The sequence below is a fragment of the Ornithorhynchus anatinus genome, chromosome X1 (genome assembly GCF_004115215.2).
Source record: "Ornithorhynchus anatinus isolate Pmale09 chromosome X1, mOrnAna1.pri.v4, whole genome shotgun sequence".
NCBI classification, from domain to species: Eukaryota; Metazoa; Chordata; class Mammalia; order Monotremata; family Ornithorhynchidae; genus Ornithorhynchus; species Ornithorhynchus anatinus.
The window spans coordinates 68,602,132-68,620,019 of NC_041749.1; the positions used below are offsets into that span (position 1 = coordinate 68,602,132).

Here is a 17,888-nt window from a genome sequence, read left to right on the forward strand (position 1 = left end):
ATTACTTCAGGTACTATATGGGCAGGTCAAAATGAAAGCAAACTATCGGTACCAACTTCAGAATTATTCATTTTTCTTAATATTCAAGGAAAACATGAAATTATCCTTCTTGATCAATATTTGCCCCAGACAAAAATGAGTGTTGGTTACTTGTAGAGCTTTTCCCACCAAGTTTTCTCATAGAAAGGGATCCATTTTTAAAATCTTCAACCCATTAATATCCTTACTGTTTCATCTGTTGTTCATTTGGGTTGTGTTCACTTGTCTCCCCAGTTGGGACTGCAAATTCCCAGAGGACAGAAATATTCCTTTGCTTCTGTCCCATGAACTTAGTCCACTACTCTGTACACAGCAGTTACTCAGTAAACGTTCCTCTGACTGACCTCTAATGGGAGAATTTAAATCTGAAGAACACACCTCAGTCTCACTAGGCTTTATAAAATATGTTGGAAACTCCTAGGATATTTGCATTAGCAGTCACTTAGGTAATCTCTGATCCAAACTGTGATGCTGGCAAATTTACACATGCTTTTTCGGCAATTGGCTTGATGTGATACTTTAAGGTATAATTGGCTAAACAATTGGGTTTTTATTATAATATAGTGATTTGGCATAATTATTTTCCAGTGCTATGATTTTCTAGTTAATAAATACTTTAGGAATTTAGGAATTTTTAAACATCAACACTACATATTCACTGAAACAGAGATGTTACTAATTAATATAAAAGCTTATTTCAGCATTTCAGCTGCAATAAAAATTTCTCCTTTTCTACATGCATTTTTGCTTAAACTGAAGACTTGATAATGTTGTCATCAGTCAAAGCAATACCAGGTAATAGATTTGAGATGACAAAAATTTCCTGAATGGTATACTCAGAATTTCCTTTCCAAAGGGCAAGAAGCAGGGATTCCAATGGACTTCTGTGTATGAGATGCAAAGCAAGCAATATTTTGTTTCCCTTAAAGATTACAGCAATAAAAGCGTAAGATATTCAGAAACACTAACAACTTTAATAAAATAGCAGAAAGCACAGTTGTCTGGTTTGGCAGGCCACTCACACTGAGAAACATGAGTGAGAAAATAAAACACTTTTTCACAAACCGAAATATCTAAAGAGCCTTGGTATTTACAAGTAATCAAAAGTGACAGTCAGAGATTATTGGTGGAAGAGCATTTTCTGCTCGAGGTGAAAGAAAAGGGCAATTTACCAGGAAACCCAAGAAGTCAGACATTAGTAATGATCTGCTTGAAGAAAGGCATAGAACAGAAACAGTGCATTTATTGTACTGTGAGGCAAGGAGATGTAGTAGGTTGATAAACAAGAGTATTTACAGTTTTATGAATGCCAAGAAAATGCTTGTATAATTTGTCTAAGAACAGAAACTCAGGAATTGGGAGATACCTCCACAAATCTAGGCAAGATGACAACAGAAATGATTAACCTTAGAGTATGGTGATATTCATGTCATATTGTATGTATAAAGGTCAGGAAAAGGAAGTTTCAATGGCATGCTTACAGCAGTCTGCACACAAATCACAAAACAGTGTGATACCACCTAAACCCTCCCAGATGAAAATTTCCACAAAGGATTGGAACCAAGTGGAAGGTGGGGATTTGGGATTCAGTGCACATGTTTGACCAACTGCTTGCTTTAGGAACTGACATGTACTGTTTTCTGATAGCAGGATACCCAGACAGCTGCTCTATAGTGAACTGAAAGGGGGAAGGATAATAGGGAACACAAAAACTGGGAGGATGGAATAAACAATTTAAAGACATTGTGAAAAACAGTCTCAAACAATGCCACATACCAGTAGACTGTTTAGATTTGAAAAAAACAAATAAAAACTCCTATTGGTTTGTCTGGAAGATGTAAATGCCACACAGCCATCTGGAAGGTGGATGCAAGCACAGCAGTGTGTCAGCTGCGAGAGAAGGCGCACAGAGATATTCTGTCCCATGGTCACAGAGTGCATAAGCAAGCCAAGATGGCAGAGTAAATGATTTGAAGACATAGTGAACCACAGCCTTGTGAAGCAGCATGGCCTAGTGGAAAGAGCCTGGGCCTGAGTCAGAAGACCTGGGTTCCAATCCTGACTGCATCACTCTCTGCTGTGTGAACTTGGGCAAGTCACTTCACTTCTCTGTGCCTCAGTTCCCTCATCTTTGAAATGGGGATTTAATACCTGTTCTCCTGCCCCATGTGGGATATGATTAACTTGTATTTACCCCAGTGCTTAGTACAGTGCTTGGCACATAGTAAGCACCTAACAAATACCATAATCATGATTATTATTATTCAATCAGTCAATTGTATTTATTGAGTGCTTACTGTGTTCAGAGCACTGTACCAAATGCTTGGGAGAATTCAACACCACAATATAACAGATATTCTCTACTTATTTATTATCATTATTATTATTATTAATTGATTGTCCTGTACACAGTAAGCACTTAATATTATTTCTGCTACTCCATGGCTTAGTGCAAAGAGCCCAGTCTTGGGAGTCAGAGGTCGTGGGTTCTAATCCCAGTTCTGCCACTTGTCAGCTGTGTGAGGTTGGGCAAGCCACTTAACTTCTCTGTGCTTCAGTTACCTCATCTGTAAAATGGGGATTAAAACTGTGAGCCCCATGAGGGACAACCTGATAACCTTGTATCTCCCCCAGTGCTTAGAACAGTGCTTGGCACATAGTAAGCACTTAACGAATACCATCATTATTATTATCATTACTCCCCTTGAGCAAACATTTTAAAAAGATTGAGATGCAAAGAGTCAGGCCTGAAATCAAACATGCTCTGTATGTGGACAAACCCTGTTTGCCCAGGAAGGATCTTTCCTTAAGTGCAAACAGTGCCTCAGGGTTTGGTGGTCATGATTTTCAGCTGTAGTCGAATACATGGTGAATAAGAACTTGCCATCGATAGTGACAGCTATAAAAACAAGGAATAATAATAATAATAATAATAATGTTGGTATTTGTTAAGCGCTTACTATGTGCAGAGCACTGTTCTAAGCACTGGGGTAGACACAGGGGTATCAGGTTGTCCCACGTGGGGCTCACAGTCTTAATCCCCATTTTACAGATGAGGTAACTGAGGCACAGAGAAGTTAAGTGACTTGCCCACAGTCACACAGCTGACAAGTGGCAGAGCTGGGATTCGAACTCATGACCCCTGACTCCAAAGCCCATGCTCTTTCCACTGAGCCACGCTGCCACACACACAGTCACACTCACTTCTTGACTTTCATATTTGTTCCTGTATTCTTTGGTATGTTAAATGAGTGAGTGATTTGTTGGTTTGGTACCATATGACATTTTATATTTGAGCTATGTATTTTTCCAAATTTTCAAATGAAAAAATGGAGATTTGAAAATAATAATAATAATAATTGCAGCATTTTTTAAGCACTTATTAGGTGCCAGGCACTGTACTAAGAGCTGGTGTGGAAATAAGCAAATTGGGTTGGACACAACCCCTGTCCCACGTGGTGGTCACAGTCCTAATCCCCATTTTACAGATGAGGTAACTGAGGCACAGAGAAGTGAAGTGTCTTGCCCAAGGTCACACAGTAGAGTTGGCATTAGAAGCCAGGTCCTTTTGACTCCCAGCCCCATGCTCTATCCATTAAGCCATGCTGCTTCTCTAATTAGGTTAGTATCTTTGTTATTATTATATTTGAAAAGTAATCTTTGCAATGCATTATGCCATCCATAACATTCTCAAATGCCTGCAATTTACAGGTTGTTATTCATGGACATTTTAGCAATTTAATGTAATGAGAACTTAAAAGTTGTAAATATAAGCTAAGAGAAAGCACCTACTGTTATTTCATGGGGATTGGAGAATGAATATATATATATACATATATGTGATTTTATATATATATAAAATATATATTTTATTTTATCCAGTTAAGACTCCTGCCATAGAAAATCATTTCAGGTAGATAAAATAAGTATGTCAGCAGATAAAAATTCATTTTTCAAAGCTTTGTAGGAATAGATATCTCCTTATATAAGACATCTCAGACTTTGATTGTCAAATATGAATAAAGCTTTTGGTTCAAATTCTACAAACCCTATTCTTCCTGGAGAAAGCTTCATAGGAGCAGACAAAACATTCATCACTTCCATTATTGAATTTAAACTAAGATAACTGTGAAAATATTTGTTTATCACTTTTCCTTCCCCATTTATAAAAATCCTTCATTTATTTGCCAAGGTAAAACCAGTAGTGGATGTAGAAAGCCTGGCTTGTACTCAGGTCCAACTGCAAAAGACAGAAGCCTGCATGTAGAAAGATACTGGTGGCACGAGACTTTGCCACAAACTAAAACCTAAAGTGGTCAAGAATTATAGATGAAAATAAATTAATTTACTTGAGATGGCAAAGGGGCTTCCTGGGGTCAAGAGGGTAGCGGCAAGTGGCGGAAAGCAGGGTGGGGATGTAACCGCTTTCAAAAAGCTTGGAGCAACAGCATTTGCAGCCCATTGCTCCTACAAAGTAACAGATAATAGCGTTTCACCACATGCCATTCAGCAAGTGAAGACAAGGCCCCCATGAGCCATAGTTGGGCCACTATTCTTTATTACATTAACATAGCAAGCATGTGGGTTGCATGCCTCTGAGGTGGAAGTGTTAGTACAGGACTGAAAAGTGAAAATGGATACAAATGGAAGTTTATGAATTACTAGTTTTATGGATTACTAGTATGGTCGCTTCATGAGAAAGAAAACCTAAATGTAGTATTTCTCAATCATGGGTCAAAAAGTCCTAATAGGTTTGTATGTGAAAGTGGTTTTGCTTTTAAGCTAACATACTAGATTTTGAAACCTTATATTGTCCCGCATCGAGTGAGTTTAAATAGTTTAAGGAGAACATATCCATGCTCAAATGACAATACAACCTCATTCACTGATACATTTTTCTTCTACGTTTATGTATCAATTCATCCCTTGGGAATGCTTTGAAGAAATGCAAAATATTATGCTTAAAAGAAAGCTTTCTAATTGCAAGGAAATGGCACTTGGGTTGGGTAGGCTCCTGCTAATATGGAATTGCTGCAAGCTTTGCCAGAGGAGGCAGGTAAATAAACAACATTTCAAATTTCACAGTTTAAGTAAATTTCCACTGAGGAAATGTAGTGTGATCACACTGTCAATAGACTGTATCTGAAATCAAAATTCCCCACAGGAGACAATAGTCATCACTATCAACACCATTTATTTAGCACCTACTTTCTGCAATGCACTGTATTAGCTGCTGAACATTATTTCCCGGGGAAACAGCCCATTTAAAAACTGGTATAAAGCTTCAATTGACATTGTTATTTGAGCCTTTACTTGATATCAGTAAAAATGAAGCTTTACCTCATTGTGTACTGATAGTTATAAACACAGTCAAAACCATTAACAAATAATCCAGGCATCTAAAATGCCAATCATCAAAACCTATCCTGAATTTCCATAAATATCTTTAGCCCCAAGCCTAATCCTAACCCTACCTCTGACCTTAATTTTAGTTCTCTAGTCTTTACCTTGATCATAGTCTTAGCCCTAATGAGGTTTATTAACTATTAAGGTTGTTAAAAGGGAGATTTTGTTTGTTAAACAATGATTTGATTTAATGATTGACATCACAGGTCCCAAAACACTCATTTCTTCAGAAACCATAAGCTACAGTTGCACAGTTGAGGTGATATTGCATTTCTTCATCGGTATCAATTTTTTATGAAAGATGGCTTTGCTATAGAAAATGTTGTGAAGAGGGTGAGGCTTAAGTGGGTGAGGCTCTTAATAGAAGAAAATTTGTCTTCTGGGTCAAATAGTTCAGATAAAGTTCTTCAGTAGGAAGGCCAAGGGAAGCAGAAAGCTTCAGGTGTGGAGATTTCAAATAATGGAGAAAATCATCCCGGGAGATGGGAGTTAAGAAATTTAGCACAGTCATACAAATGTAATTACCAGTCTGTGATTTGAATCATGATTGGCATAACTTATTAAGGTTCTCTTTTCCAAACTGGCCCCCCTCTAGACTGTGAGCTCATTGTGGATGGGAAACGTGTCCACTGACTCTTTTATACTCTCTCAACTACTTAGTATAGTGCTCTGCACACAATAAGCACTCAAAAAATATGATAGATTGATTGGCCCCAATAGCGGCAGTCATACCCGAGGCTGTGACTATGGCAAGGACCCTTAAGAAGGAAGCTAGCAACTGGTGAGGGGAAAGTGGTTACATTACAGCCATCTCTACCATTGTCACTGGCTGTGCTGCTGCCCTCAATCTCATAAATTATTTCTGCCCCCGTTTCCAGGGAGCAGACCCTATCTCATAATGGGAATGGTGCTGGAAGTTGAGTAGCAGAAGGGGAGCAATGGGGGAAGGCTGTACTGAAGACATAGCTTCCCTAGCCTTTTGCTTCTGTAATGCAGGCAGAGTAGTAGGAATAATGATAATGACTGTGGTATTTGTCAAGTGCTTACAGGCACTGAGCTAAGCACTAGGGTAGATACAAGCAAATCAGGTTGAACTCAATCCCTGTCCTATATGGGGCTCACAATCTCAATCCCCATTTTACAGATAAGGTAACTGAGGCACAGATAAGTGAAGTGACTTGCCCAAGGTCACACAGCAGACAAGTGGTGGAGTAAGGATTTGAACACACAACCTTCTGACTCCAAGGCCCATTCTCTATTCACTAAACCATGCTTGATGGTGCAGGAAACAGCAACCGTGTGGTGATTGTGTGAGAGAGTGTGAGAATGTGTGAAAGTGTATGTGTGTTTGTTGCTGCTGCCTCCACTTATCTCTCTATCTGTCCTTTTCTTTGCCTTCCCCCTGCTCTCTTTTTTCTTTCACTCTATATTTTTTTCCCTTTCCCTGTCTGTGTGCCTCCCATCCCCCTACCTTTTTCTGTCTCTTTCAGGCTTCCATTTTTGACTTTTGGCACCTATCAGAAAGAACCATCCTCTGTCCTTCTTTGAGCCTAGAGTAATGTAGTCACTCTAGCCATTTCCCACCTCACTAGAGCATGCACATGTGTATCCCCTTGTCCTAGCTCCTCCTCATCTCCAAATCTTAACTCCTCAGAGGATTGAATCTAGTTCTCAGGACTGGGTTTACTACAGCAAGCCTTTGGTCGTAGGTCAGGAACTACAGCAATCCCTCCTATTCCCTTACTCTTCTGGTCTTTCATTGTTTGCACCTGGCTCAAATCAAATTGACTCAAACATTCCTTGCCCCTGAAACATCTTCCTGGGGCAAGCCAGTTTGGTGGTTAAGAAAATGCTGCCAACTCCTGTAAGCACTGTTTTATCTCCCTGGAGTGTTAACTCTTCTCTAGCAGTTCATTTTCCCTTTAATCACCCTTGCTCCCAAAAGGTGAGTTTCACATCATTTGTGGAATTCCTTGATATACATATATTTATATAGAGATATGTCCTTGTATTTGAGATGAGGAGACTGACAGTGTGGTTCTCCTCTTGCATAAAGATGTGGTTTAAGTCTACATGCGTGATTGACACTCCCTTACACACTCTGTGTCTATGTAAAGCTTATACTTTGCTGCATTAAGTGCATTTACCACCTGCAGCACCTGTCACTAAGTCCCAAAGGTAATCAGGCTGAGGCTTCTCATTGTTGCTATCCCCATTGCCTTGCCTACCCAAAGCCTTTCCTTCAGGGTTTACAGAGTTGAGACAATTTCTTGTGGTATAGGTAAGGGAGGAAGACCTTTGTTATCAGCAGTTTTTGATGTCCGTATCTCCGGAGTTCCACTGTAGTGTGGCAAAAAGGGGATAAAGGAAAAAAAGAAACAAATCAATCCTTCTGGGACCTTTCAAGACAGCCACTATCAGGGCCATCACCGGGATTTATCAGATTGAATGCTGTTAGGAGTGTCAGATAAATTGGTTTAAAACAACATACCTAAATCTAAGTTCCCTTTCCTATCTAGATCATATGTTTTATTTGAAGATTTAGTTCATGATAGGGAGAACTTGCAGGTACTTAAAAATGGGGCAGGGTTTGGTAAAAAAAAAAAAAAGGATTTTCAATTTATTCATTTTTAATTTCTTGGAAACTATTTCTAAACCTAATGCTACCATCTGTGAAGCTTATGAAAACAAGAGTTACCCTAATAACCATGAAGATGTTATCATTCCCATGCTTTACAATATTTGGATTCCTGTGATTTGCGTTGATATGAAACCACTTAGTGTTTGATTTGTATGCATAATTTTTCTTTGACATGAGCACCGGAAGTTCAAAGCCGATATTTTTTATTTATTTTAATCTTTCTGCATCATTCCATAGAATTGTTAGGAGATGGATTTATAATGGACCCAGAGCTGATGCAAAAATGAAAATTAGTCTTCTACTAGTGGAACAGCAATACAATTTCACTTGCCTGCAGCAATGGTATCATTTTCTGCCTTCGCATGGAAGAAAATGGCTTTCTAATGTAGTTTCACCCACTAAACAGATTTAATCTATGTAGCAAAATAACACTGTAGCTGACAGCAAAATTCTGAGCATGAGATACATAGTACTCATACACATACTTGTGGTTAGGTTTTATGCTAAAGATTCTCATTTATTTGGATATAAATGATATGATATTGTATTTGGATATTTGGCTTTATGGGCAAACTCCCCCAATAATGAGTTTACTGTTCCTTTGATCTTTTTTGTACTATATTCTTGAGCAAGTGGTACAAATTCATAATCAGCTTCAGGTTCTCAGTTGGTCTAAAATGGCTTTTTGTTTAAGTGAAAATGCAAAATTCAAATTTTCTTTATATTTCTGCCTTTTCTCAGGGAAGAGATAGAACCTTTTAGTCTGAAAATGCATAAATATCTCAGTTGTGCATGAAAGAGTATAACAGAGGGGTCACATGTATAAGCACTTAGGATGTAGTAAGCCCTCAAGTGCCATTGTTGAGATATATATATATATATATATATATATATATATATATACACACACACACACACACACACACACACATGCACACAACTAGGCTAGCTCAATGACATAAATGGCGTCAAAGATGTTTTGTCAGCTCAGAACTTAAGAAACACCTTTAAGTGCTTTTTGAAAATGCAAATTGATCCAAAGTGGTTTCTGTTCGCCAAACAATTTGACCTATTTGATTTTTAACATTTGAAAAGTTTTCAAAACATTTTGCGATCACAGACACATTTGCAGAGGGCAAACCCAAATGTAGGGTGAGAACTTTAACAGACTCTGTATCTTTATTGTGCTACTGAGGTCTGGCTCATTATCCAGTTGACTCATTATGGGGATTTGATCCCTGTAATTTTTTATCACAATTCACTACAGAAGGGATGAAAAATATTCAATTGAGTGCAGGCACAGAGAGATATTTTTCTGCAAATTTATGTCCTTGTGTAAATCACGTAATTGGCCTGGAAGCCACTTAATTGATAGTTGTATCTCTGAGGTCTAGTAGCTCTCTGCCCCCTATATCAACAGTCAGCTGGGCTCCCTGAACTCTGGGGGACAGGACTGGGGGCGGTTGGGAGAGAGAGGGAGACAGCTCTTGGAGGTGAAAAAGCCTTAACTGCAGTCTCTTGAGCAATAAATAGCCTGGAAGATTTTCCACTATCAGAGATAAGGCTAGGGGTACATGCCCAATTTTGGTCCTGGCTGATACAATCTTGACTAACATTGGATTGGTGCTTTGACACTGATCATTCGAATGATTTCCAGAATAAACCTGTGAAATGGATGTGGTTTTCAAAGTGCTCTAATTATGCAAGGTGTGGAGTTTTAAGTATACAATCAACTCAATTAGAGCACAAATTTAGACTGAGAACTCAAAAGTTTATGAATGTGAAATGCTGATGTTCAATCCCTTTCCCAAAGCAGAGTGCTTTAGGTGAAGCGCTGACTTGTATCTAATGTCCTTTTCTTTATGAAGCTACAGAAACATGACAAAGGAGAGGAAGAGTTCCCTGCCCACTGGAGATCTGAGGAAGAAATGGCAGTTGAAGCTGCAGAACTCAAGGCATATTTTCAGGTAAACAAGTGATGAGTCCCATTAGTAGTTGTGTCCAGCAGCTCTAAGTCTAAAGTTTTCATTGTGGAACCTATGTAGAAGAATCAATAGGCAGTTAAGCAATTTCCTTTCTACAGCAAGTTAGATGCCAAAGGCAAGAGGAAGTAAATTGACAAAGTTTGTGTCAAGTAAAAAAGCCCTAGTCATAGTAAGAACTCTTTGGTCCTAGGATTTGATTATCTACTTCACATCCAGGAGAGCATTCTTCTGCCTTCTATCTAGCATGAAAGAAGAACAAGGCTCTTTTTCTCTTCCCTGAGTCTCCAGCATATCAGGCCACCTGTTTCACCTGCACCCATGAGAGTCTAGTCATTAAAACTGAAGGACTAGAAGGAATCTCCACAGACCATGCCCACTCAATAACCCCTAAAAGAGTATTGTAAATTATAGTCTCCAAAAAAGGATAGTTCACAACAATTTTAAATAGCACTTTTTTGTGAATCCCATCCCTTCTGAGTAGATAATTTGATCTGATGGAGACCCTAATCTAAATCCCCCATCTTGCAAGGGAAATCAGTCAATCATATTTATTGAGCACTTACTCTGTGCAGAGCACTGTACTAAGCTCTTGGGAGAGTACAATACAGCAATAAACATCCCTGTCCACAATGAGCTTATAGTCTAGAGGGAATCTATCTATTCCTTCTTGTCTATCTATTCCTTCTTGTCCCATCCTCAATAAAAGGATGACCACCATCTAAATGAGACTGTAAACTCATTGTGGACTGGGATGGTGTCTGTTTATTGTTATATTGTACTCTCTAAAGTACTTAGTACAGTGCTCTGCACACAGTAAGTGCTCAATAAATACGATTTAACTAACTGATGCCTAACACTCTTACCTTGTTTATTTGAAAATAAAAATCAGAATCCATTTGTTTCTGAAGCTACCAGGAAGCTGACAGAAGGAACCAAAGGGATATTTGTTCTTTGTTTAAAGAGAGCATAGGATTTCCCTTTCCCAGCACAAATCTAATAGTATCTGCTGGGGAAAGTTATCCTTTAGCTTAGGTGTCCTAGGAGACTGAAGCATATAGTGGCTAGGAGTTCCTTACTCCACAATGAAGTGTAAAGCAGCATGGTCTAGTGGAAAGAGCATAGGCCCGGGAGTCAGAGGGCCTGGGTTTTAATTTTGGCTCCCCCACATGTCTGCTATGTGACCTTGGGCAAATCACTTCACTGCTCTGTGCCTCAGTTTTCTCATCTATAAAATGTGGACTAAATCCTACCTACTCCCTCCTACGTAGGCTGTGAGCACCATATGGGGGATGTCTCCGACTTCATCATCTTGTATCTAACCCAGTGCTTAGAACAGTGTTTGGCACAGAGTAAGTGCTTAACAAGTACCATTATTATTACTATTACTATTATTATAAAGCTGATAAGGACAAGGTAACCACCTGCCGCTGTGGATGGCACACATAGATATTCTGTTTCGGAGCTCCATGCTGCCCTACTGAAAAAGATGACAGCATTAATGGTGAAGTTTTGAGAGAAAGTTTGACTTTCTCTAGGACTTGGGCAACAGTGCACAGCTGGGTCATTCATTCATTCATTCAATAGTATTTATTGAGTGCTTACTATGTGCAGAGCACTGTACTAAGCGCTTGGAATGTACAAATCGGTAACGGATAGAGGCAGTCCCTGCCCTTTGACGGGCTCACAGTCTAATCGGGGGAGACAGACAAAAGCAATAGCAATAAATAGAATCAAGGGGATGAACATCTCATTAAAACAATAGCAAATAAATAGAATCAAGGTGATGTACATCTCATTAACAAAATAAATAGGGTAATGAATATATATACAGTTAAGTGGATGAGCACAGTGCTGAGGGGAGGGGAAGGGAGAGGGGGAGGAGCAGAGGGAAAGGGGGGAAAAGAGGGCTTAGCTGAGGGGAGGTGAAAGGGGGGGTAGAGGGGGAGCAGAGGGAACAGAGGGAAAAGGGGGAGCTCAGTCTGGGAAGGCCTCTTGGAGGAGGTGAGCTCTAAGTAGGGTTTTGAAGAGGGGAAGAGAATTAGTTTGGCGGAGGTGAGGAGGGAGGGCATTCCAGGACCGCAGGAGGACGTGGCCCAGGGGTCGATGGCAGGATAGGCGAGAACGGGGGACGGTGAGTAGGTGGGCGGCAGAGGAGTGGAGCATGTGGGGTGGGCAGTAGAAAGAGAGAAGGGAGGAGAGGTAGGAAGGAGCAAGGTGATGGAGAGCCTTGAAGCCTAGAGTGAGAAGTTTTTGTTTCATGTGGAGGTTGATAGGCAACCACTGGAGGTTTTTAAGAAGGGGAGTGACATGCCCAGAGCGTTTCTGCAGGAAGATGAGCCAGGCAGGGGAGTGAAGAATAGACTGGAGTGGGGAGAGAGAGGAGGAAGGGAGATCAGAGAGCAGGCTGACACAGTAATCTAGCCGGGATATTACGAGAGCCTGTAGCAGTAAGATAGCTGTTTGGATGGAGAGGAAAGGGCGGATCTTGGCGATATTATAAAGGTGGGACCGGCAGGTTTTGGTGACGGATTGGATGTGTGGGGTGAACGAGAGAGCCGAGTCAAAGATGACACCGAGGTTGCGGGCCTGAGAGACGGGAGGGATGGTCGTACCATCCACAGTGATAGGAAAGTCACGGAGAGGACAGGGCTTGGGAGGGAAGATGAGGAGCTCAGTTTTGGTCATGTTGAGTTTTAGGTGGAGGGCAGACATCCAGGTAGAGACGTCCTGGAGGCAGGAGGAGATACGAGCCTGAAGGGAGCGGGAGAGGACGGGGCAGAGATGTAGATCTGTGTGTCATCTGCATAGAGATGATAGTTGAAGCCGTGAGAGCGGATGAGTTCACCGAGGGAGTGAGTGTATATGGAGAACAAAAGAGGGGCAAGAACTGACCCTTGAGGAACCCCAACAGTTAGAGGACGGGAGGGGGAGAAGGAGCCTGTGAAGGAGACCAAGAATGAATGGGCAGAGAGATAAGAGGAGAACCAGGAGAGGACGGAGTCCATGAAGCCAAGGTGAGATAATGTGTGGAGGAGAAGGGGATGATCAACAGTGTCAAAGGCAGCTGAGAGGTCAAGGAGGATTAGGATAGAGTAGGAGCCATTGGATGTGGCAAGAAGGAGGTCATGGGTGACCTTAGAGAGAGCAGTCTCGGTAGAGTGGAGGGGACGGAAGCCAGATTGGAGGGGGTCCAGGAGAGAATGGGAGTTAAGGAATTTTAAGCAGCGAGTGTAGATGACTCGTTCTAGGAGCTTGGAAAGGAAGGGTAGTAGGGAGGTAGGGCGATAACTGGAAGGGGAAGTGGGGTCGAGAGAGGGTTTTTTTAGGATGGGGAAGACATGGGCATGTTTGAAGGCAGAGGGGAAGAAGCCATTGGAGAGTGAGCGGTTAAAGATAGAAGTTAAGGAGGGGAGGAGGGCAGGGGCGATGGTTTTTATAAGGTGAGCGGGAATGGGGTCCGAGGCACAGGTGGAGGGGGTGTCACTTGCAAGGAGGGAGGAGATCTCCTCTGAGGATACTGCAGGGAAGGATGGGAAAGTAGGGGAGAGGGTTGGGGGGGAGGCAGGAGGGGGAGGGGTGACTTTGGGGAGCTCAGACCTGATTGTGTTAATTTTCATGATGAAGTAGGTGGCCAGGTCATTGGGGGTGAGGGATGGGGGAGGGGGAGGAACAGGGTCAGTGCAACCTATCACTATCTCTATCAAAACAACTCACATTCACATCCTGCTTCACCCCCAGCAATGTCACCTTCAAATGTGAAGGATAATTATATCATGGATTGATATTCTGTCAATCAATCAATTGTATTTATTGAGCTCATTATGTGCAGAGAACTGTATTAAGTGCTTAAGAGAGTACAATATAACAGATTTGGTAGACACTTTAAGAAATAGATTAAATTGAACCAGCCAAAAGTGGTTCCAGGATGGGTTAATGGTAATCTCCCTTTTTGTCTTCCCCTAATATGCTGTTCTGCCAATCTGCTTTTAATAATAATAGTAATAATGATGGTATTTGTTAAGCACTTACTATGTGCCTACCACTGTTCTAAGCACTGGAGTAGATACAGGTAATCAGGTTGTCCCATGTGGGGCTCACAATCTTAATCCCCATTTTACAGATGAGGGAATTGAGCCACAGAGAAGTTAAATGACTTGCCCAAAGTCACAGAGGAGACAAGTGGCAGAGCTGGGATTAGAACCCACGTCCTCTGACTCCCAAGCCCGTGCTGTTTCCACTATGCCGCACTGCTTCTTTTGAGGAATACATCTCTCAAATATATTTTTCTCCATGCTATGATTTTTACTTGTTCTATTTTCTGTTTCTTTGTTTGCTCTTCATTTTATTGTGAGTAACAGGAAATATGCCAAGCTAATGAAATCAATTGAGAGTGATTGTTCAGACACTGAATAGAACTCAGCCTGGAAGAGAGAGGCAGTCCTTCCTACATCTTTGAAAGTCAAAGGAATGATGCATCCATTGCCCAGGAACATAGCTTGAAGAATTGGAGTGCCATTGTTGTGGGACAGATTTCAATTGTCATTTAAGCTTAAACTGTCAATCAGGAACCTGTGGGTCCAGACTAATCTGTATGACTGGTAGAGTAGTTCTCTAAAATGTACCCATTCTTCACAGTATGTCATGCCCATCCAACATTTGGGGGAGGCCTGGGTTAATACAGTCATTAGTCTCCCTCAGATTCCAAATTTTAAACAGTGACCATTAGAGGACCCCAATGCACCTGGGGTCCTTGAGGTCTAGGGCCATATTATAATGAGTTCCCTACTGGATGTCAGTCAACCCCAGAGTCCACATGAAGGAGGAAAGAATTCCTCGTTACACATCTCTAGGGAGGGGCTCCCCTTAATCCACAAGGGTGCTGGGAAAAGATGTTCTTCACAGGGTTAGGGCAAGTTTGGTGCCCAGACCAGGTCCATTCTAGAATCAATCACTGGTATTTATTATTTACTCTGTGCTGAGCACTGTACTAAGCACTTGGGATCAGTCTATCAATGGTATTTTTTGAGTGCTTTCTGTGTGCGGGGCACTGTACAAAGCATTTGGGAGAGTACAAGACAATAGAGTTGCTAGACACAAGGAATTTACACTGTAGAAGGGGAGACAGAAATTAAAATGTTCCAGATATGTACATAAGTGCTCGGAGGCCAAGTGTTTAAGGGTACAGATGTGCATGGGTAACACAGAGAGGAGAGGGAGTAGGGGAAATGAGGGTTTAGGCAGGAAAGGCCTCTTAGAAGAGATGTGATTTTAGCAAGGTTTTGAAGGTGGGGAGAATGATGGTCATTCATTCATTCATTCAATCGTATTTATTGAGTGCTTACTGTGTGCAGAGCACTGTACTAAGCGCTTGGAAAGTACAGTTCGGATACAGAGACAATCCCTACCCAACTACAGGCTCACAGTCTAGAAGTCTGTCATATATGGAGTGATAGAGTGATCCAGGCCAGAGGGAGCATGTGGGTAAGGGATTAGCAGAGATGGTTGAGACTGAGATTCAGTGAGTAGGTTGGCGTTCATTGCATACTATGGTGAAGCACAGCATCATGTGGCCCAGCTGTTACAATAAAAGTATTGTTTTTGAGTTCTGCAGTGTTTCTTCCTACTACAAAAGACATTGCATATTTATTATCCTTTCATCCTCACACCATCTCACTGAAGATAGGGAAGAAGAGATGATAGTTTACATTTTTGGTAACTGGTATCTACATTGTTGCAATGAAAACCCGAAGAAGGGACTTGCCCAACATTACACAGTTGGTGGGTTTGAACAGTAAAGTGAAGTGGAGGCAGCCAAACTGGGAATAGAGGCCTGCTTAAGATTTCTCATGAGGCCTGAATTATCTAGTTTGAATGGCTGTATTGACCCAATTAAACAAATAATCGACAATCTCTATTTCATTTTGCGGTGTTCAGGATTACCATGTGACTCAGCAGCTTTTTCGTAATGGGAAAAAAATCCTCATTTGAAATTTAAAAAATCTCAAATCCACCAATATTTAAGATATTTCAGCATGACAGCAGATAGAGCAGGGAACTGAGAGTGAGGTGACCTGAATTCCAGTGACAGCACTGACCTGCTGGATGATCTTGGATATATCACAGCCTTCCTGGGCCTCAAGTTCCTCATCTGTAAAATGGAGATAAAATATGTGTCCTCCCTCCCTCTTAGAATGTGTACTGCTGTGTGGGGCAGGGACTGAGTCTTATGTGCTTTTCTTGTACCTACTCCAGTGCTTAGCACACAGTAAGTGTTCAATAAATGGCATCATTAATATAGGAGAAAAACTGGGTCTCTGACATTAAGGATTTTAAGTACTTAGCCATTTTTTCTGAGGGCCCTGCAGGAGCTCAAGAGATCATGTCATTTCTCTTGATGCTTTTGCCATCAATAGTGGTGGCATATGTGGGGGAGAATAATTGGGGTAGTTCAGATCTGAGTTTCTGTGGCCTTTAGTTTCCGCAGTACGACAGACCTATTAAACTAAAAGTAGTTCTGGGAGAATTATGAGGATTCAAACGCAGACATAATCATTTATGTACGATTCTTGTCTCCAGCACAAGTGTACATTTGGGAAGTGGTGAGAGGATGTGCAAAGGGAATTTCCAGTACAAAAAGCAATTTTTGACCTAAAAACAAAAACTTTGTCAGCATACCAAAATCCACAAGACTCCTCTGGTCTTACGGAACTCTTTTTTTTTTTTGAGCCACATACCACTGTTTACATCTGGAATCCTATCATCAACATTTCTTGATTGTCATATTTCATTTCAGGCTTTTCCAACCACCATCAACCCTGACCCCTTATTTGCCTATCACTTTGGACCTCTCAGAGCAAATCAAGGCTCCTAGGGTTTGTCAATAATACTACACTGAAAAAAATTAAGGATAATGAGAGCTGTTTCATTTATAACTATTATCTGAGGTACAGTTTAAACTCATTGGGGTCTGAAAGAGAAAAATGTTCTCTAAAAAGGAAAAAGGCACATAAAAATTGCTTCAATACCAATGTTCAATTTCCAATTGGGTAGCAACTGATGTGTAAAAATGTAAAATGCAGGCATCAAACAAAAAATAACAAATCAAATCAGGTATATAAGGCACATAAGAATTAACATCTCTGGGCAGCATTGTCACTCAGGAATTAATCATTCACATTTGTTGAGTGCTTACTGTATGCAGAGCACTGTACTAAGCATTTGGGAGTGTACAAACACATTCCCTGCCCACAACGAGATTACAGTCTAGAGAGGGAGAAAGATGCACTCTTTCAGGGAAAGGCTCTGCCTATAGCTTTCAGCCAGTGTATGACTTTAGAAAAATTGAAATAGTTCAATTAGACCACAAATATTAAGCTCCCATCACTGGATCTTGGCTACTCTGGATCAATTTTCGCTGGAAATCAGACTACATAGGAAGTGGTGCTGGAAGAACTCTAGAATCATGGTGCTCATTCTGTGTGCAAGTCATCCAAGGATGTCATGGCCAAGTGCAGAGTACTGGCAGTGCTCAAAAGCATAGATTTCCAGGTTTCTGGAGTTCTCATAGTACTTCGGTCCCAGGAGTAAATCCTAAGTGGTATCGTGGGATCTCTGGAGACCAGGAACACAGCTCCCCTCCTTGCTTGTGCCACCTTCTTTGGTTTCAGGGGCACCGTGAGAGCTAACATGTCTTCCTGCTGTTTTTCCTGGTTGATGCCCATTGAGTGAGCTCCTTATCTTTCCTCCCAAGCCCTGTCCTCTTCTTGACTTCCCTGTCACTGTGAATGGTACGACCATCCTTCCCATCTCTCAAGCCC

The 17,888-nt window shown here is 41.1% G+C and overlaps 1 protein-coding gene across 4 annotated transcripts in view; it reads left to right on the forward strand.

Annotated features, from left to right (window-relative positions):
• The window catches only part of FHIT (fragile histidine triad diadenosine triphosphatase), a 1,434,147-nt gene that overhangs the window by 1,392,813 nt on the left and 23,446 nt on the right, over window positions 1-17,888 (forward strand). For all 4 annotated transcript variants that reach the window (XM_039910140.1, XM_039910143.1, XM_039910141.1 and 1 more), the window contains one exon: window positions 9,955-10,053. In XM_039910140.1, coding sequence (XP_039766074.1) covers window positions 9,955-10,053 — 99 coding nt within the window. The remainder of the gene's footprint in view (window positions 1-9,954; window positions 10,054-17,888) is intronic.